General features: G+C 38.9%; 1 protein-coding gene across 1 annotated transcript in view; it reads right to left on the reverse strand.

The window, feature by feature from the left end:
* The window catches only part of KIAA0825 (KIAA0825 ortholog), a 417985-nt gene that overhangs the window by 304752 nt on the left and 90372 nt on the right, over positions 1-22861 (reverse strand). Inside the window, exons 4-5 of the mRNA XM_065406817.1 lie at positions 20097-20265; positions 13873-14548 (exon numbers count right to left, since the gene is read on the reverse strand). Of these exons, the coding sequence (XP_065262889.1) occupies positions 13873-14548; positions 20097-20265 (845 nt within the window). The remainder of the gene's footprint in view (positions 1-13872; positions 14549-20096; positions 20266-22861) is intronic.

The following is a 22861-nucleotide window of genomic DNA, read 5'->3' on the forward strand; positions in this document are numbered from 1 at the left end:
AGTCTTAAAACACCTCTCTATACATGAACTAAAAATCCTTCCTGTAGTCTCATTATGGAAGAAGTTGGACTTTCCCTGTAGGGAAGGATAGTTTACCTGAAGCTGTCTGAAATTTACAAGGTGTTAATTGATGGATGCAATTATCACACAGTCAAAGATATTGGGAGCAGAAAAGACCTGTTAGCATTATATATTGTGACTCCCAGCATCTTGCAGGTTTACCACCCTCATTCCTATTCAAAGAGAAACTGCTGAGCTTCAGTTCATCTGCAAATTTGACACCATCAGCTCAGGATTAAACAAAGACTGTGAATGGCTAGCCAACTACAAAAGCAGTTTCTCCTCCCTTGGTGTTCACACCTCAACTGCTAGAAGAGGGCCTCATCCTCCCTGATTGAACTAACCTTGCTCTTGCTTGCATATTTATACCTGCCCCTGGAAATTTTCACTACATGCATCCGAAGAAGTGGGTATTCACCCACGAAAGCTCATGCTCCTATACGTCTGTTAGTCTATAAGGTGCCACAGGACTCTTTGCTGCTATTCCTATTCTAGGTTTCAGAGTAGCAGCCGTGTTAGTCTGTATCCGCAAAAAGAACAGGAGTACTTGTGGCACCTTAGAGACTAACAAATTTATTAGAGCATAAGCTTTTGTGGGCTAAAGCCCACTTCTTCGGATGCATATAGAGTGGAACCTATTCTAGAGCATCTAAATTAATGGTGACTCTCTGAGCCACTCTATCTCATCACACTTTCTGTAGAAGTACACAAGTTATCTATGTAACCCACTGGTCAGCATGTCCTCCTCTGTACTGGAACCACAAACGTCAGCCTGTTACAGCTCTCAGCTAGAGAGAGACTAGTAAATTGCATGCTTCTAGACAGATGAAGCTCTTCCTGAGCGTCTGAGGACCGCAGCAACCCAAATCCCAGACAAGTCCACAATTGTGTGATTGGACACCATTTTGGAGAATACTGGGGATTGAACCATGCACTTCCAGAATTAAGAGCATGAATTGATACATTCTGAGATAAAAAACATGCTCTGTAGGTAGGGCTGTAACAGACTTATATCCTCTGTAGATAAGACACATAGGGGAATCTCCGCTTCTGACACCCGTAGTTAGATCAGCAAGTAATATAAAAAAGGATTTAAAATAAACCTAAAACTTTATTTAAAAAAATAAATTTACTGTGCATTAAAAGCACTTGATTGAAGACAACGTATTTTAGCGTTTTCACACTTCGGTCAATGTGAGAAACAGAAGCATATGCTAACTGAACATATGACATACTTTTTGTTGATGTGTCAAGCCACCCAATTTTAAATAAATGTGATTTTTTTGCAAGACAGCAATACTTTGTGACTAAAATAAATTGAATTTATCTTTTAAAAATGATATATTTGCTATGTATGTGTGATTAGTAATAAACGGGATAAACAAAATGTTCCAAACCTTAACAGTATCTCAGCAAGGAATACCTAATTCAGTTGTGCTCAGGAGATGGTAGACATACCTGTTGAAAAGAGTCATGTAATAATTTTCTTTCCAAATATACCATAGGAGTCTCTTTAAGGGAACTTCTTTAAAGTCTGTCTTCTCTCATCTTTCATAGTTCAACATGGTTTCCTTCATATAACTATATATTCCCAAAGAAAGAGAGCCTAATTTAATAATCCTATCTCAACTTCTCTCTCTCTCTCTATATATATATATATATTTAAAGAGTACTGCAGTATATAAATCTCAAACTGACCTCTGACCACTCAAGCAAAATCAGACTGATGAGTAAATCACATTAATCTTTTATACTTGGGAGGAGAATGCAATAATTAGGGGGCATGGTGAGTTAAATGTTCTTTTCACCCTTAGGAAAAACACCCAGGTGTGCTGAGGAAGCATTTAGGGGAAGATAATTAGTTTGCTAACTGTAGATATTTTGAAGCGAAAAAAACAAACCCCAAATTGAAATTATATCTCCTTCTATCTATAGAATTCAGACAACTGATTCAGGGGCTTGAAAGACAGACATAACATTTAGTATCTTCATCATTACACAAAAGTATAGCATACATCATACAAAATAAAATTGCATCGCTAATTACACAGTGCAAATAATTTTGAATTCAAATTAGCTATATCCTATAATTTTTTTCAAGAAAATCAAAACAAATATAACAGTAATAAGAACCTGAATATAGACATCTTTTCATTATGGTAAGGGGTCAGTAATGAGATTCCACTGTCAGTCTTCACATTATGTGCTTAATAAGTGATTTGAAGCAACAGCTCCAAAAAGCAGGAAGGAATTCAGGCATGCTACCAGCTTTGAAATTCTGCCAACTGAAAATTCAGTAACTTAACTACTGTTATCTTACCCCCTACTACAAGCTTAAAAAGTAAGAGGCTTAATGCTTTAGTAATCTTTAAGGAAATGTTGCACTCCCCCTAGAAACACACTTGTGGTTCTAGGGTATTATGTTCATGTGGCCTTTAAGAGAATATTTCTTTTTTTGTTTATAAACTTCAACTCTGTATATTAAAACAGATGGTTTTATTTTCCTCTCAGAATTACACATTATTTTCATTTAAGATAACTGTGTGGTAAAAATCAAATACCCTACTTCCAAGGATAAGAATAAATAATATATGACAAAGAGCCCACAAAACAAATTTTTTCCTGCATTAAATGCAAAGACAATTAGTCACTATTTTGTTCTCCCTGGGTAACGGGATTTGTTTTCTGCTGTCAAAATCCTATACGTTTTCTAAGGAACAAAGACAGATGCAGAAATCAGCATCAGACTTTGTGCACCTATTGTTTTCCTATTACAACTATCAACCAATGCTTTGTGCCTCCTTCATTAAATGGATGCTAAATATTACCTGTTGAAGAGTCTGACTCTGAACGTTAATTCACCTACCAGTACAAAAATTAAGATACATGAATAAAGAAAACTAAGCATCTGATTTACTGAGGCAATGGAAAACTACCATTTTACTGCTATGTATTTAACATTTTCTTTGTTATTGCACAAAATTGATTGCTTTATCTAAAAGTCACTTGTTTAGTTCAGGCCAGTTCTGAAAAGTGTTGAATCTTATTGAAGCGAGTGGAACTAGTCATATGCTTAAGGTTGTTTATATGCTCAAGTGCTTTGGGACACCAATTGGTTTAAAGTATTAATGGTTGAATTTGAAAAAAATTAAAAACACATTTTCTGATATTTAAAAACCCAGAAGTTTATAATCAAGCTATAGTACCACTCTACTTAATCCTCACTAATGCCCTGTATGTTTCCCCATAGAAGTTACCCCCACACAAGAGAACAGAAATTGCAAGAGTTTTAATTCACAGCTTTTTTCCTCCTAATTTTTCCCTTTGCCCACTCCTCCTATGTAAGTCACTGGGGATCCAGCTTCCTACAGCCATGGACCACCACACACTATATGGATGTTGGGGGGTCCTTAAGATGCAAGGGCCCTTTGTACATATGCTCTATTCATTCCAACAGTCCTTGTGGTTTTGTATAGCCTCCTGTAGCACTGCTCCTACAGATGCTGCTAGGTGCCCTACAAACAATCACTCTAGTTGGGTTATGTTCTTCTCCCCATACCTCAAAGAAAGGCTTGCTGAAAATATGCTATATATGGTAAAAACCAAACTTTTAAAATTAATTTATGTGCTTATGTCTATGCTGCTTAGTATGGAGACATATTTATACAATATTAAAGTTTCTACACTTCTGCATGAAACAGAATTAGCTTATTTTTTCTGTTCTTGGTAATAAACTACAGCAGCTGAGATCAAAACAGTCCATGACAAAAACAAACAAACAAACAAACAAAACAAGACAATCTGTTGTTTTCTTATAGAGTGCCCAAAAGCCTTTGATACCAAAACTTAGTTGTGCTAGTGTGGCACAAGAACTGGTGAAGAAAAGGAGATTCTATACAAGACCCATAATTTGAGACAGTACTATTCTTTTCAGGTAGATTTTTTTTCTTTTTTTTTTTTAAAGTCTTCAGCTTCCTTACAAAATTTGAGGGGGGAGAAAGAAACCCCCACACACCACACCACACCACACCACACACTTTCATTTTGAGATACAAAAATTCAAAACTCCCCAAATGTAGCTTGATTATGACAACTTTTGGTGACAAAGAACTATAAAACTGTTTAACAAATGAGACACACCAGACACAAAATTTTCAAGTGTATTTGGTGCCTAAGGCTTAGGTACACACATCCATATTTAGACACCTAAATAAAAGTGGCTTATGTTCAGAGATGCAGAGCAACCACAGATCGTTTTGACTTCAATTAAAGACTTTGGTGTTCAGCATCTCTGGAAATCAGAAAACTTTTATTTAAGTGCTAACTTTAGGCACCCAAGTTTGAAATTTTGTCTGTATTAAATACTAATTACTTTGCCTATTTTCAAAACAAATGGAGATAGCTGAGAAGAATAATGGGCTGAGCATGCAAACGTTGCCATTTTCATTGGGTGTCAGAGACAACTGATCTCAAGAATGTTTCTGGAGATTAAACTGATTGCAACACCATTGTAAATTCATGTGAATTACTACTGTTATCATTTTAGAGAGTCACACACAGCGATGTGGAACATGTTTGTTCACTGTATATCAAGTTACATCTGCATGTCTAATTAAAAAAACATACTTCATCTACATTTGTAACATATTAGTTGAACGGCAAATCACATTGCTCATTGTTAAATGAAAGAACTTTCATAATATATGAAACAGGATAGATTTCCTGGCATTTGAGCATTTAAAATCTCAAAACAGTATAACAGCCTTTCTGAGTTTTCTCAGTAAAAAAAGAGTTCTAAGAATATAAGAAGTTCCATGCTCCTAAAATTGGCAATTGGGAATAGTGGCCCGGAAATAGAATAAAGGCAAGAGAATGAGAGCCAAGTAGCCAGGGGAAGAATGGAGAGGCATAACAGTAGCTTCCTCATGAAGATTGTGTTGAGATCTTAAAACAGAATTACAATATCTACATTTCATACTTAAACATTTAGTCTCCAAAATTTAACATGCTACTCTTCACAGGCCAATCAACTGAATTTGCCCTAGTATATTCTCAGTCTGAGATTTCCTGAGATTCTAATGAGGGTTTGGGTTTTTTAGGTTCCCAACAGATAGACAATCATACTCACCACAAACTCCAAACTTCACACAGAGACTCTCATAAATGCTTAGGGATAGAAAACTTAAAATATTATTTTCCAAATTAATAATACCCTAATTCATTGTTGGAAAGGTCAGGAACTATCCAGTTCACCCAGCTACTTCTGCTTTCCAACACTGCCCACTGTCCCTCTCTATACCCCAGATCAGCTCCTCACATACTGCCTCGTCTCTGGAGACCCATGGAAACAGGTTGGGCAGCAGAAAGTATGGGGGTAAACTGGAGTGTTCAGAGGACCTAGAGGTAAGCAAGACTTTTGGAAGGTAAAAGGATAAGTGAGATGGTCTCAGGAAGCTGAAGAGTTAAGCAGGCAGTAAGGTGGGGGCTCAGAGTGTAAATGGAAGTGGTACAGGACAGAGTATTTGGGATGAGCACAATATCGATATTTCTGTGTCAGACATTAGCGCATTCAAATTTGGCTCACCACGATGCTGCTGCTGCAAACTGCAACAGTATGGGAGAACTGAAGGACTGAGCAGGGCTGTAGGGATCAGGGGTGTAAGTGGCCATGATGGTTACAGTCAGGAAATTAATAGAGTAATGAAGTTGCATTAGGGTTTGAGTAGGGCTATGGGGGACCAGAAGGAAAAGCAGACTCTGTGAAAAGAGAACCTGCAGTATCTGGGGAAGCAGAGCTGGGTGAGGTATCTTGTGTGGTGGTGGAGAGTTGAGGGTATGCACCAAGGATCTGGCTCACAGAGACTTGGTCACCAATGGCACTGCTGCCTCAGCATCTCCACTGCACCAAATATGGGCACCATGGGGAGCCTCTGGAACATGGAGGCAATGGTATACAGAAATTCAGTTCTCCTCAACCGGAGGCCCTTGGCCCAAATCACCCTTTTTTGTTCAACTACCTTTATATAGTCCCATTCCCCCCCTCGCTGCAAGCCCCTCCATCAAGTCTACTTCTCTTTCAGCTCTCAGTCCCAATGCAGACACACACAAATGCAAACCTTAACTCCAACTTCATATTTGAAAAACACAATAAATGCTTTACAAGTACATGCATATATACAGAGAACATATCAAACTAGCTGAGATCAGATATCAAGTTTGCATTTGAATGTGATTTAGAGGAAATGAACATGTGACCTGCAGTTGGTTATATGTTGGAAGTGCAAGAGAGTTTGTTGGAAAGGAGGAGTTTACAGATACCTTTGGGTTAAAGTATGTGAATTAATGTTACTTCCTGAGTGTGTTGACAGGAAATGCATGGGAGAAACCTTAACAGTTTTTTTTGTGTGGTTCCACTCTGCAATCAGATTTTTAATATGTAGTCAGCCACTGTGTGATGAAGGCTAACAGGCCTTCTCCACCTCCTGCTGGAGGCACCTGCACCCTGATGCTCCCCAACCAAGGAAAAGCCACTCAGACTGGGCAACCAAGATGACAGTCCTCCAGAGGCCAAGAAGGCCAGGAGGAAATACTGACCAATCAAGAACCAGCAGGCTAGTGAAGAAGGCTTGCCTGCAGTTGTTCAGGGCAGAGTTAGGTGAGAATGGGACAGAGAAGGAATGTCTCAGAGCTAACCCAGAACCCAGCACTTCGAAGGGTTTTTTTCTCTCCCTCTTTGTTTAAAAGCACAGCCAGATGAGTCCTGAGTTGCTATTTTGTTACTTGATTTTTTAGAAACTGATGCCAAGTTATGACAGAGGCTGCCCTGCCCCAAGCAAGCAGCCAAACCTTTCAGAGTATGGTGGGGAGCACCTGCAGTACCACTTGTGGAGCAGCCCTGCCTCTTACATACTGATTTTGATCCACATATTGTCACTAGCTCACATTTAATGAAGTGATCTTCACCAAGCATTCTCAAAACTACGATACCCACACAAGGAAATAAAGAAACAAATCAACAGAGCCAGACGTGTACCCAGAAGCCTCCTGCTACAAGACAGGCCCCAAAAAGAAACCAACAGAACTCCACTGGCCATCACCTACAGTCCTCAGCTTAAACCTCTCCAACACATCATCAGTGATCTACAACCCATCCTGGACAATGATCCCTCACTTTCACAGACCTTGGGAGGCAGGCCAGTCCTCGCCCACAGACAACCCGCCAACCTTAAGCATATTCTCACCAGCAACCACGCACCGCACCATAACAACTCTAACTCAGGAACCAACCCATGCAACAAACCTCGATGCCAACTCTGCCCACATATCTACACCAGCAACACCATCACAGGACCTAACCAGATCAGCTACAACATCACCGGCTCATTCACCTGCATGTCCACCAATGTTATATATGCCATCATATGCCAGCAATGCCCCTCTGCTATGTACATTGGCCAAACTGGACAGTCACTACGCAAGAGGATAAATGGACACAAGTCAGATATCAGGAATGGCAATATACAAAAACCTGTAGGAGAACACTTTAACCTCCCTGGCCACACAATAGCAGATGTTAAGGTAGCCATCTTACAGCAAAAAAACTTCAGGACCAGACTCCAAAGAGAAACTGCTGAGCTCCAGTTCATTTGCAAATTTGACACCATCAGATCAGGATTAAACAAAGACTGTGAATGGCTATCCAACTACAGAAGCAGTTTCTCCTCCCTTGGTGTTCACACCTCAACTGCTAGCAGAGCACCTCACCCTCCCTGACTGAACTAACCTCGTTATCTCCATACTGATTTATACCTGCCTCTGGAGATTTCCATTACTTGCATCTGAAGAAGTGAGGTTCTTACCCACGAAAGCTTATGCTCCCAATACTTCTGTTAGTCTTAAAGGTGCCACAGGACCCTCTGTTGCTTTTTATCAAAATCACATTTCCCTCAGGGCGCACTTAGTAAATAAAAACAAGAGTCCCAATCGAATATCCTAGATTAAATTATCCTGGTGGTTTGAAATGTGCTGGTTTGGGGGTTCCCAGAGGGCAGAGGCAGCTTGCAGCAAAACCATAGGAAACACATTGGCAGAACTGTCACTCAGCTGAGAAAGCAGTGAATTTTCTCTCTCCCCCACCTCCCTCCATTCTTAGTGACTGTGGTCTTTCCATGTCAAAATGAAGGTCATTGCCAAGGCAACCTGGTACAGCTGTACATTCCTTGACATATGGATAAATGGGGAATTTTACTCCCAGTGTCAGTGGTGAGAGAGTGATGTCCTAGGCCCTAATTAAGATTTAAATATGAGCTCTCATTAGTAAAGTCCACTTAGAAACTAAGGGCTTGTCTACGCTTTTTGGTAATTACCAAAAAAGCTATTCTAGCAAAAGAGGGTCTACATAGAGGTTTGGCATGAATGGAGGCACACGCTCTGCAACCAGCTGATGCCTTTCTTACAGTCTTTGGCAGCCAGGGAGCCACTGCCATACATAATTATTGTTCACCTGGGTGAAAATGATTTGGGAGTTTGTAAGCGGGTTGACAATCATCAGGGGAAAGAGGGATTTGGGGCAGATCCAGTAGCTTTTCTCAGGGGTGATTATAAATTGGTTTGAAATGCTGCAACAGAGGGTATGGTAGGGAGCAACCAGGGCTACCTGGGTTGACAATGAGAGAAGGCACATGAATCAGGAGATGCCTGAATTTGTAAATGAACAAATTATCCATCCAAAATCATCCATCAGAAAATACTGCATAGGGTACGCAGGTTATTTATGGTCAATGGGATACACCTAATGAAGCACGGAGCAGACATATTTTTGACCAAAGTTCATGAGTGAATTTTTAACTTTCTGGGAACCCAACTAGGAATGGAGGGAACGGAGCAGAGCCAAGCCAATTGCTGGTGTCTTGTGGCAGGGGTCCAGTGAAGGTACTCATTCCAGGGTACAGTTCCCTGATAAACTAGCATTAGAAGTGAACTTAGGGGAAGATACCCCCTAAGGAAGCTGAGGAAGTGGGGCTGGGACTCCTATGTTTGGTACACCAGGAAGACAACCTCCTTTCCAGAGCTTCCTTAGCCCTCATACAAGGGGAGGAGGTGGAGTGGGAATGGGTGCTGTCCACTCCAAACACGTGCAAACAATTAAGACAAGAATGGACCTGCACCCTATGATTTATTGCCAGGTATTTCCCAGATGACTTAATAAAGCCATAGCCAAATGAAGCCATATCCCTTGTATGGCCAGGACAATAAAAATTCCAGTATATCTATTCTAGTAACTTTTCAGGAGTAGACAAGTCCTAAGACCCATTTAAATTGATTTGATCAACTCTTAAAACACAGTGGACAATGAAATCCCCCTTCAACAAGAAAAAAAATCCTCGTCATTTTGCCTTCACATCAGGTGTTTTACTCTGGATTGCTGCCTGTGAATACAGAGTATCATTCTTATTTACCAGTGTCCAACTGATAAACTCAGACTGCTAAGGAATCACAATTGAGCTGAGAGGGCATAGTGAGTGGGTTCCCACAGGGATCTGTCCTGTGTCTGGTTCTATTTAGTATCTTCATAAATTATTTGGATAATGGCATAGAGAGTACACTCAAAGTCTGCGGACGATACCAAGCTGGGAGGCGTTACAAGCACTTTGGAGGACAGGATTAGAATTCAAAATGATCTTGGCAAACTGGACAAGTGGTCTGAAATAAATAGGATGAAATTCAATAAGGACAAATGCAAAGTACTGCACTTAGGAAGAAATAATCAATTGCACAAATATAAAATGGGAAATGACTGCTGAGGAAATAATAATGCAGGAAAGGATCTGGAGGTTAAAGTAGATCACAAATTAAATGAGAGTCAACAGTGTAATTCTGTTGCCAAAAAAAAAGAACAACATTCTGGGATATATTAGCAGGAGTGTTGTAAGCAGGATACAATAAGTAATTCTTCCACTCTACTCAGCACTGAAAAGGGCTCAACTCGAGTATTGTGTATAGTTTTGGACATCACACTTTGGGAAAAATGTGATTGGAGGAAGTCCAGAGAAGAGCAATAAAAATGATTGAAGGTCTAGAAAACATGACCTATGAGGGAAAACTGAAAAAATTGTGTTTTAGTCTGGAGAAGAGAAGATTGAGGGGGGGACATGTTAACAGTCTTCAACTACATAAAAGAGGAGGGTGATAAATTGTTCTCCTTAACCACTGAGGTGGTCTTAAATTGCAGCAAGGGAGACTTCGGTCAGACATTTTGAAAAACTTCCAAACTGTAAGGAACAAATTACCTAGGGAGGTTGTGCAAACTCTATCACTGGTACTTTTTAAGAATTGGCTAGACAAACACCTGTCAGGGATGGTCTAGATAATATTTAGTCCTGTCTCAGTACAGGAGGCTGGATTAGATAACCTATTGAGGTCCCTTCCAGTCCTACATTTCTGTGATTCTATGTTCTAGACCAGTGGTCACCAACCTGGATCGATCCTGGAGCCTCTGCCAGTCGATCGCGATCTCCGGCAGTGCAGCGGGGTTAAGGCAGAGCCCTGGCCCCATGCCGCTCCTGGAAGTGGCTGGCATGTCTCTGCAGCCCCTGGGAGAGGGGAGGCAGGCAGCTCCACATGCTGCCGCTGCCCCCACACCCTCAGCGCTGACTCCACAGCTCCCATTGGCCGGGAACTGTGGCCAATGGAAGCTGCAGGCGCGGGCAGCTTCCATTGGCCACAGTTCCTGGCCAATAGGAGCTGTGGGGGTGGCGCTCGCGGGCGGGTGCAGCAGCAGCAGCACGCGGAGCCACCTGCTGCTCCTCCCCCCAGGGGACACAGAGACGTGCCAGCCGGTTCCGGGAGCGGCGTTGGGCCAGGGCAGGCAGGCAGCCTGCCTTAGCCCCGCTGTGCCACTGACCGGGAGCCACCTGTGGTAAGTGCCTCCCAGCCAGAGCCTGCACCTCGCACCCCCTCCTGCACCTCAACACTCTGCCCCAGCCCAGAGCCCCCTCCTGCACCTAAACTCCCTTGCAGAGCTTGCACCCCTCACCTCCTCCTTCACCCCAACCCCCTGCCCCAGGCTCAGCCTGGAGCCCCCTCCCACACTCCGAACCCCTCGGCCCCAGCCCAGAGCCTGCACCCCCTCCTGCACCCCAACCCCCTGCCCCAGCCCGGTGACAGTGAGTGAGGGTGGGAGAGAGTGAGCGATGGAGGGAGAGGGAATGGAGTGAACAGAGCAGGACCTCGGGGGAGGGGCGGGGTAGATCCTGGGTTGATCTTAAATTCAAAAAGTGATCTTGTGCATAAAAAGGTTGGAGACCACTGTTCTAGACAAACTGCTGTTATAGAAGCTTGATGTCTGCCTAGCGAACTTTCAGGCAATGCACACTATAGACCATGATGTAATGTATATGAACTTGACAACCTGTAGGAACAAATAAATGCACTCATGCATACAATCAGCATATTCATTTTATGGGGCTGAGGTCATGGGGCTGGCAATGGTCAATATTGTGTTCATACTAGCTATTTACATGGGAGGGCTTGAGTATGGCCCCCATAAACATTATTTGGAGTAGTCAAAACACAGGTTATTTAGTTAAGAGCAAATTAATAGTAAATAATTAAATCAGACATTTATTTCAATATATTTTCTCGAAAACAGTATTACATTTAAAAGCCTCCGACAGTCACCTGAATGTTGGGTCGCCTTAATGTTCATGTCTCTGGATGATTTCCTCAGCTGCCCACTCTATTCCTCTGGCATTCTCAAGTGTCTTCATTGGGTTAATACTGGAGAACTAGTGTTTTCTTACACAAAAAATTCCCATACAACCCAGAAAAGTCTCACATCGTCTTTATTCTACAATGAGGATAACAGTCTACACCATAACCAGGGCCTCTGATTTTGCACGTGCAAAAAAAAATACATAAATCTATATTGTATGCAAACAAACAGCTGTGTGTACATTTCTGTAGACACAACCACTTTCGCATACATTTTGCAGGTGCAAAATTGAAGGCTGCAGCCCAAAATATGACCTTTACCATCTTTTCAAAAATCTCTGCTGTTGGGTTTTATGGAAAGTTAGTATAACAGCTACAAAGCAGAATACCAAGATTTGCTTTTAAGTAATTTTATCTACCTTTTTTTTTAATTAGCAGCAGAATACAAAAATGATCCGATGAATAGACCGGCACTATAATATCTAGGGGGAACCTTTCACAGCAAACAAAATGAATTTAAAATAGAGCAAATAAAAAATTTAAGCAGAACAAAAAAGATATTACCGCTATTCACTACAGTATGCATTTTTACAGATTAATGAAATTTGGGCTATTTTAATCTCGCTCTGCCTCAATTTTCTCAAATACGAAAAGGTGTTTGAGATCTATGGATTAAAAACTGAGTCACACAAGTGCTAGGTATAAATATTCACTCTCTACAAAATGCTGCAGAGCTAGGGTCATCATCCTTGTTTGTTGTTCTTAATGTGTAACCTCTTTGAATCTCTCCACTGGCTTACCTTCTGCTAAGCGCTCCAAATTCAAACTTCCTTTCACAGCTCAACATTACTTTGCCCCTACCTACTTAACCGCCCTTTTCCTGTCTCCCATTGCCCCTCCACTCCAGCAGTAATGTCAGTTTATCACATGACTGTCTGCATGCTTTCTTCTGTACTGCCTCCTAATCCATGTTCCAGACTTCCTTTACTCACCCACAAAGCCCCTATCTTCTCCATATTTCAGTCTCTCTTGAAGAGGCTCTTCTGTCTTTCTACCAATGGAGTTTCTATTTGATTTATACTAACATGAAAATTGATATAAAAAAAAATGAACATAACCTTATTTTGTGGAGAGCTGGTAAACCAACACCTGGAACATAATACTTTTTGTTATACCTCTTTCCCCTGTTTGTTTGTATGTCTAGCGTAAGACTGTGAGCTCCCTATTCCTTCTTGTCTTGCTACAAAAAAACTTAGCCTGCTGTGGATGCTATTGTAAACAAATACATAATTCCTACATACAATACCACTCTAAAACTGTGCATGGCATGCCTGTACACAACTTCTCTACCAATTACATAATAAGAGTTTTAGTTTATATAATTGCATTTTTTAAACCTTCAGTAATCCCTTTGAGAATAAGGTTATCAGATTCACCAATAGTGAAACAAGTATATAAAGTATCTAATGTCAACAGTGGGATCCTCTTTACTGTTGTAAATTTCTTTTGAAAAACATGAAACCAATTATCAGTACAGTAATTTATATTAATTTAAAAAGCGTTGGAAATGTATTTAAAAAAAATAAGATTTTTTCGAGACAGTCTGGATACTAAACCTTTCAGACCAGTTATGTGGGATTAGTGTCAACTATTTTATAATTAAATGCATTGAGTCTGTGTTGCTGCAGTCTAATTTTTAAATTTTTAATTTCAGTCCATTCAAAGCAACTCTGGGGAATAGAGAGGGTTTTTTCCCTGTCCAGATTCAATAATTTGTAATCCCATACCTACTAACACAATCTATGGAAGTTATAATTTTAGTTTTTTTAATATTCCAACAGGAAAATATTACCCAATGGTAATATACTGCAGCTTTGTATATATGGCTATAAAATAATGTTCTATTTTAAAATTTTGGGGTCACACTTCTGATATCTTCAATAATTCAGCTACATGAATACTGTTAAAAGCATCAAACTAGAATGGGTAATTTCATGCCTTTCTGTCTTCCTGGGAAATAATCAACCAAAAGAGAGAATATGGTAGTAAAAACAAGATATATAAAAATCTAACTAAAATGAACATAAAAATGCCACTAACCCAAAGCATGAACTGTTCCTCTATGCTTCTTTGAAATCTTGCTTGTCTTAATTATATGTAGAGCATTTTCTTTGAACTGCAGTTCACAAAGTCTTTCAAGAAGAACTGTTATTTCTTCTGTGATGGTATCCAGATAAGTTTCATTAATAAACATCAGCGTTGAGGATGGATCTATAGTACCACTTAGTATATACAAATCCTCTTTTATCATTGTGCATAGTGTAGGTACTGAACTTTTGTAACCATGAACCACCTTATCAAAGTTTGTTTCACCACAGCTAGATAGAACACAGTGCTGAAGAAGTTCAGAAACCAATTTATTCTGCATGTTTTGGTACTTGGTTAGAACTTCTGATTCTGGATATAGAAACAAAAGGTGTTGTATGCATTGAGTTTTAAACTGCATTTGCTGTTTTAAAGTAGCAGTATTTGTTTCATGAGGACTCTGAAGTCTATTTACTAAGAAACGTCGAAGGTGTAATCTCACATCATCCCAAACAGACTTGATATTCATAGATGAATCATCCTCAATGGCATGAAGGGAAGCTCTGGATGTTAACTCAAAAGACGTCCCACTTGGAGTACATGGAAATGAGACCCCACACTGACTGGAGAGATCCAGAAGAAAGTGTAGTATCATTTCTTCTTGATTTTGTTCATTCCTCAGCAAGCTTTGCTAATAATGATAAATTATATAGTATTTAGAGATGTTGCATGAATAACTCTATTTACAAAATTAACTTTATGTTACGAGATGTACATTATTTTTAATTGCAAACTACAAAATGATAATTTCTTACCAGGTAACTTGATTTCTCTGAGTCCCTTCATGTTAGCCCAGGCACAGAGTAAGTATACATTCTCTTACCAATAAAGAGAAACAGGGAAAAAAGCACAGTTTTCCTGATGTCACTTTCTGTATAAAATGGCTGTCTGATGACTTTGTTCAGTTAAAGATTCCCTAAGCAATGACGATCATAAATAACTAAAACACACACAGGAAAACTTTCAGAAACTCAAACTCAATTTCATCAATACAATAAGGTATTGTCTTGGCTGGCATACAAGAACTTGGAGTAACCAAACCAACAGGTAAGAACATGCATCAGCATTCCCCTCTATGCCTTTCCAGATAGTACTCATTCTAAAGACATAGGATAGATACCTAGAAAAACAAAGACTGATTAATCATACTACATAGGAACCACCTACCATTGGCAGAGACTGTAATATAAAATCTGTAATGACATGAAGCACGTAAGAACATCCATAGTATCGCTGGTAGAAATTTTTTCATTGAAATGTTTTTTGATGAAAAAATGACTTTTCACAGAAAATTTTTATTTTGATAGAAATTTTCAAAGAAAAAAGTTCTGTTGTCTTTTTTAACTAGAAAACAAATGTTATTTCACTTAAAAATTTCATTTTCCAGTTAATTTTTAGTAAAAATATTCAGCTCTCAGTTTTTGAAAACCAAATAGAAATTTGTAGGTTTTTGTTTCAGATTTTCACTGGAAAAAAAAAAATCAGGATATTTAAATATATATATATTCAAAATTTCCTGTGAAAAATAACTGGCATTTTTCTATCAGCTCTACCTCACAGTTCTAAAGGGAAAGCACCAACTCTCGTAGCTACCAGTTAAGCCTTGGCAGAAGATGGAGCCTTTTTACTCTGGTTAGCCCATCCTGGAAAGCAAATGAGGAACAATTCAAAATAATTAATTTGAGACTGGGGGGAGGAGAGGGGAAATAAGTGGCAGATACACTGGAGGGTAGGGATCGGATACAGAAGGACCTAGACAAATTAGAGGATTGGGCCAAAAAAAACCTGATGAGGTTCAACAAGGACAAGTGCAGAGTCCTGCACTTAGGACGGAAGAATCCTATGCAGTGCTACAGACTAGGGACCGAATGACTAGGTTGCAGTTCTGAAGAAAAAGACCTAGGGGTCACAGTGGACGAGAAGCTGGATATGAGTCAACAGTGTGCTCTTGTTGCCAAGAAGGCTAACGGCATTTTGGGCTGTATAAGTAGAGGCATTGCCAGCAGATCGAGGAATGTGATTGTTCCCCTTTATTCGACATTGGTGAGGCCTCATCTGGAGTATTGTGTCCAGTTTTGGGCCCCACAGTACAAGAAGGATGTGGAAAAATTGGAAAGAGTCCAGTGGAGGGCAACAAAAATGATTAGGGGTCTGGAGTACATGACTTATGAGGAGAGGCTGAGGGAACTGGGATTGTTTAGTCTCCAGAAGAGAAGAATGAGGGGGGATTTGATAGCTGCTTTCAACTACCTGAAGGGGGGTTCCAAAGAGGATGGAGCTCGGCTGTTCTCAGTGGTGGCAGATGACAGAACAAGGAGCAATGGTCTCAAGTTGCAGTGGGGGAGGTCTAGGTTGGATATTAGGAAACACTATTTCACTAGGAGTGTGGTGAAGCACTGGAATGCGTTACCTAGGGAGGTGGTGGAATCTCCTTCCTTGGAGGTTTTTAAGGCCCGGCTTGACAAAGCCCTGGCTGGGATGATTTAGTTGGGAATTGGTCCTGCTTTGAGCAGGGGGTTGGACTAGATGACCTCCTGAGGTCCCTTCCAACCCTGATATTCTATGATTCTATAACTATTGCTCATGACAAACTTGGTAGGAATTCATAAAATAGAAACCTTGTGCTTTCCATGTTCTTCTGGCTCAGCACTAAGCATCATAAAGGCAATTCTAAGGATAAATAAATCTTCCCAAGACAGTCTTGAAGGACTCAAAGAGAGGATCTGCTACATTTAGCACAAGGATTGAGGTCCTACAGGGCAAGGTGGGGGGCATCATGTACCTGTCCTGGCTAGATGCGGACTGATACATTAACAGGTGCCAGGTTGAAATTACATTTCAGCTATATTGGTAAGGGAGAAAGAAGGGAAGCAGGTATGGAGCTGATGAAGTAACAGGACTGCATGTATTGTTTTACTTCATCTGAAAAGGCCTCTAATGTCTAGTAGGGTCAAAGTTCTGGTCTCATGGCTATTTAAGATACAATGGGACATATTACAACCAGAGGGCTTTGTTCTCCCACCATAAGCTCTTCTAATTGCATGGAGCCCAGCCCCTGGTTTGTGGTCTGTCCAACTTCCTCTAGAGTAAAACTGGTTGAGAATATTTCAGCGAACCATTATTTTTTGTCAGAAAATGCTGATTTGTCAAAACCAAAAGTTTTTGTGAAAAAGGTCAGTTTTGATGAATTTCCCATTTTGAAAAAATAGAACATTTTAACAACTTAAAAAATTCTGTTTTCACATTTTCTAAATGAAAAAAAAAATCAAATTTTGGGGTCAAAATGACATTTTGCTTCAAATGTAAGTTAATTTATAGTTTAAAAAAAGCTAAAAAGGAAGGTCAATATCAAAACAAGACATTTTGATTGACCTGATCAAATTTATTTGAGGGATTTTCAGTTCACAGACATTTCTGAGATGTTGATGTTTTGTCCAATTTGGGATGGAAAATTTTTTTAGAAATCTTTAAATATTCTCATGAGAAGGGAAAACTGTTTTCTGCCCAGCTCTGCTCTAAAATGCTCCAATATGTAGGAGAAAATAAAAGCCCTGTCCTAACCTGGATAATTTTGATGAAAAGGATAGGCTATATCTTCACTGAAGAAAAAACTAAAAAACTAACCAGACAACATAACTTCTCAGCTGGTGGAGATAAGAAAACAAATGAACAGGACAAACCAGCCAACCATATGTGTTTATAAAGTGAGTGGCATCACAATAATTTTGCTTTTTTCCTCTCTCCATCTTCTTTCTTGCAGAATGATTTATATGCACTCTCTGGGCTGACATTAATGGAGCAAATATAGTGGATAAAATAGAGTTACTAAAAGACAGTCTGAGGGAATGAAGTTATACTCTATATAAATGCACATGTATCTATGCATATTACATACACACATTATATATATTACAGAATTATATGTGTACTCACACCTACACGCAAAGTTTATTTTGTGTTATTATCTGTATTCTTTTACAATTTTGTGGCCCCCCATGAGGCAAGTGCAAAATTTTGCAGACTCTTGCGATATCCTAATCAGAATCTTCAGTTTACTCTGCTGAAGTAGCAAATCTAGATTTATAGTATTTATAGATTTTTTTTGATGATGTATATTCAAATATGCTGTTCTAATAAAAACAGAACAACAGAACTTCAACAGATGTCAAACCAGCCAATGAGATTCACTCCTTTGGAAGATGAATCCAAAACACTGTCGATGAGTCGTTGGTGCTCCTTTTGAAGCTTAAATGGGTCATTTTCAATTACCAAAAAAACTATCTAAACTTAAACAGTGTTCAAAGCCTTTTGGAACTGAAATAAATGCTTTAAAAAGAGTCACTACATTTTGCAGACACCATCTTGGAGTTAGTACTCCTCAGAAAAGGGCCCCCTACAACACACTTTGAAGCTCTGAAAGCTTAGTTTACATTTTCAGAAATCTGTTTGAACAATTCCTATGTTAAGATATACTTTTGCATCTGAAAAATAAGCTTTAAAAAACACTTGAAAAGATGCTGCAGTGACTTTGCGTGAGACGCATATTCAAAATGGTGGCACAAGATGCTACACGAGGTGTGAAGGATGGATTTTGTACCTACCATGTCCGTACCAAGATAGTGACAACAGTGTACTTAAAACATACACACAACACAATAAGGTAAACAATAAGATTTTGTTATAAAAAAGTTGTGGTTCATTTAGCCAGGATATAATTTAATAAATGCATCCTCTTATTTAAGTGTTCATCTTTTAATTATTTAGAATTACTAGATACTGTGTAGAGTGACTGAGATATTACATCACAGAAGGTGGTCAGACCTCAAAGAATTTTTTAATACGACCATAAAGGATCACAGTCCCATCAAAATATGTAGTTGTGTTGACAGTGTGACATGCTTGCCAACAACATACTGTCGTAGTTTGCACTATTCTTAAACTATTATATTGTTTCAGCATGTTAAAAATAAACAAAGGCCTTGACAGACCAACCCACATAAGTATCAGGAGCAATAATGAACAAGGGTTTTGTCCTACAGAGGGTGGAGAATTACAATCCATCATCTATAACAGTAAGATAATTAGTTAAAAGCTTTCAAACAAGAAATCATCATTAAGTCAATTGAGTAATAAAATTCAATGCATGCAAGTATTCACTTTGGACATAAAAGATCAGATTGTAAAAACCGGACTTACATTGAACAGTACCTTACATCGCAAGTGGTTCCATTGAAGTCAATGGGACAATTTGCAATATACGATATTTCTCATGGAGTAAGAATATCATATTCTGGCACAAAAGTAATTCCCATGTGCCTCCCTATACTTCTAGTCTTATCTGTACAATGAATGTGCTTGGATTTTTTGGAAAGAACGGGTGAGACAGGATGATAAAACTGTTCTCATTTGCCTTCTCCTAAGATTACTTCACAAATATTAAAGGACCATCTGCAATAAAGTCAGTACAAGAAAAAAAAATGTATTCAACCCTCTATTTTTCTGTATCATCAATGACTCTGCATCTTTCCTGGGGGAAAATCCTGCCCTCTTCTCTGTGGTGGGCCATGACTTGGCAGAATCAGTACAGTTCAACTGCATAAATGAAGGTGGAGGGGGGTAGCTTTTGAAGTCCTGGTCCTTGACACACTGCACCTCTGCTCCTTATACCCAATGCACAGGTGTTTTTGGAAAGTCTGGCAAAGTAGCAGCAAGAGAACTAGTGAATACATTATTATAAGTAAAGAATTTTTAGACAAAGTGTTTTTCCATCAAAAAATGTGAATTTGTTTCTCAAGTCCAGGATGGAATTTCTGGTTAGACAGAAAGAGGGAATATGTACCCTCAGTTGGCCAGTAGCCCAGTGATTAGGGCACTCATCTGGAATGTGGGAAACCCAGCTTTAAGTCTCTGCTCAGCCTGATTCAGAGCAGGGACTTGAATCTGAGTCTCTCACATCCCAAGCAAGTGCCCTAACCACTGGGCTATAGTCTCTCTGGTTATTATTTATACCAAAAAAGGAGAGTAAAAGAAAGAGAGATACTGACTCTTTTATTCAAATTCTGTTCTATATTCACTCGTGTGAAACTATAAAAGAATAAGTAAAAAAGGAATACATTAAAAAACTGTATAAGTATTTTTTCCCAAATATATAAAATCTGTAGAAGATTTTTTTTTTTTACCAGAGTTTTAAGAAATTCGATCAACTCTCCATGAGGTGTAGAAGAAGGTTTGAGGGAACTGAAACTGCAGTTATTCAGCCAGTGAAGGCAGTCAGTTGTGTTTTGTAACAGCTCATCGGTACAAGTCTCATTTACTTCTGACTGTAGCTCTTTAAGGCATTGTTCCACACTAAAAACAAAATAAAAAAAAAACAAGCATTGAAACTTTTCCCATTATTTAAAGATGAAAATTTTTTATATAGCATATCTTTTCAAGAAAGGAAAATACTTTAGATTTATATAACATTATAACATAACATGTCTGATATGAGGCTTAAGAGTATTACGTCTCAATCTCCAGGACTAACATTTCCTAATGGAGTGAGAGTAGATCTACAGTAAATTTTCTTAGGACCAGAGTCCACCAGCCTTATTCAAATTAAGTAGTACTTTGATCCTCAAATATTCCCATATTTTTCAGTAAGCCTACTTGCAAAGTAAGGCATTACTCAACATAAAACTGACTGGATTTGGCCCTTATGATTAATAAAGACTGTAAGCAGAATCAACTACTGCATTCACAGCTAAATGTGACATTCTGCTTCTGCAGCAATCAGCAGTTGTTTTATAACATATCATATATTGTAGCAGTTACTCACAGATCTGCTGACACCTCACTGAAAAACCTGAAAATAATTTTAGAGACATTTCTGCTGGTAAAGCAAATATTTTCTTTCCCTTTTCCTCACTAGAATATTTGAATGAAAAATAAAATATTTCTTTCTTAGGAGTTGATCAACTCCTGTTCCTTACTCTTACCTAAAATCATAACCTTGTTTGTGACATCACAAATGCTTGGTGTAGAAATCATTAGGGTTTCAGGTTGGGGAAAAATAGCAGGAACAGTTGAACTCCTTACTCCTTAGAAACAAAGATTCTGTTTTCATGAAAATGTCCCCAGAACCAGAAAAAGGAGGAAAAGAAAGAAAAATGTCTTAGAAATAACTCTGTTTCTATATTTTTTAATGTTTCCCTTGAGCATCTACTATTCTTTAATACGAAAATATTAAATATCAGTTAGATTTTAGTCTTACAAAATCAGAACCAGCAATGGCATGGATCAATGGTGTTGTGGTTTAAAAAAATTGGGAAAATTAAACTTGTGGGTGTTCCGGGCCGCACAGTGGCCATATTCCCCAAATGAGAAGTGGGTACACCCATGTTTACCCTGAACTACTTTACTGGTGTGGATCCAAGATCTATTTTATCAAAATCAGGGATGATTTTGATTATATACATGTTTTCAGTTTGGATTATCTTTTTCTGATTCTGTTTATTTATTGCAAGTTCGTTTATTGCTGGTAAAGGATGTAAATGAAAATTTAATCCTCTATTTCCTTATAGAATTAATTCAAATTACAGTAAGGTAATAATATTAGTTCTCAGTGAAAAGTTCATGGTACCAGACACACACATACCTTACCTGCTATGCTACTGGTCCCTATTCTACTTCTGTATTGAGTACCTATGGTTATCGGGTATTTAACAGGGGTTAGGGCAGCAAAGTGCATATACTAGCAGATGGAGAGTTCAATCCCACATATATGAAAACTCTTTATTGTACGATTTAATTTTATTAATATTTAAAGTTAGTCATCAGCTGCTAATGGTTTTTGGAGAGACAGCAAAAACCAGAGTATGTGCACGTTCTCCCACAGGTACTGATAAATTGTGTGCATCAGGAGGTGCCCCCAAGTGTGGGAGGCAATTCAGAGGTAAGTGGGGACAAAGTCAGCAGTCATTAGGTAGCCAATTTAAGGGGGAAAAAGGCTTTCTAAATACTGTAACCAGAAATAAGGTGCATTCATAATAGGACTATGAAGTTGCACTGAGAGCAATCATCACTAAGCTATTGTGTTAATAAACATATATTACACACACAAAACCTGGCCATTCAAATGCAACCACTACAATTAAATTCCTAACCCTTCAATGTGTCCTGTAACCCCCATTTTGAACTCTTTCATTGGCTTCCACTTCAAGACCCTACATACGTACCCCTGGCCTATGCCACTGACTTTATCTCTTATCTCCATTCTCCAAGGGCTTCCTCGCTCTTTCAATGATTTAAAGGTTAGTGGTTTGTCCATTTTCTACTCCAACATCCAAATTTGGAAAAGTGTTATAGTGTAAAGAGAAAAAGAATGAATCTCTGTAATATTTCATAACTTACAAAAGTTACTGTGATTTGGCTGCTCTGTAACTTTTTAAAAGTTGAGGAATTTTTTAAAATGTTGCAGAGTTTCATATTTTCCTTTTGCCACTCAGTAACCAAAAGTTCAGCAACTTTTAAAAAGTTAGAGAGCAGGAAAAGAAAAGAAAGGGAAAAAGGAAAAACAAACAAAAATACTAGGTATCATTTACTTTATTGCAGCAGTTTTTAACCTTTTTTCATTTGTGGACCCCTAAAAATTTTTGAATGGAGGTGCGGACCCCTTTGGAAATCTTAGACATACTCTGCAGACCCCCGGGCTCCACAGACCACAGCTGAAAATCACTGTTGTATGGTAACGACAACCTTCCATGGGCGCCTTGTGACATTACACCGCATATTCATCATCATAATATTATAGGATAATGGCATAATTATGATGCATTTTGTACAAGATGGGTCATGTAAGGTGTCATTGGAAAAGTTATTATTTTCTGGATATGATTATCCTATTTATATGCATATATCATTTTTCTACCTGAAGTTATGAATATTGATTATGGATCTGTATTTC

This window comes from Emys orbicularis, chromosome 6 (genome assembly GCF_028017835.1).
Source record: "Emys orbicularis isolate rEmyOrb1 chromosome 6, rEmyOrb1.hap1, whole genome shotgun sequence".
Classification (NCBI taxonomy): domain Eukaryota; kingdom Metazoa; phylum Chordata; order Testudines; family Emydidae; genus Emys; species Emys orbicularis.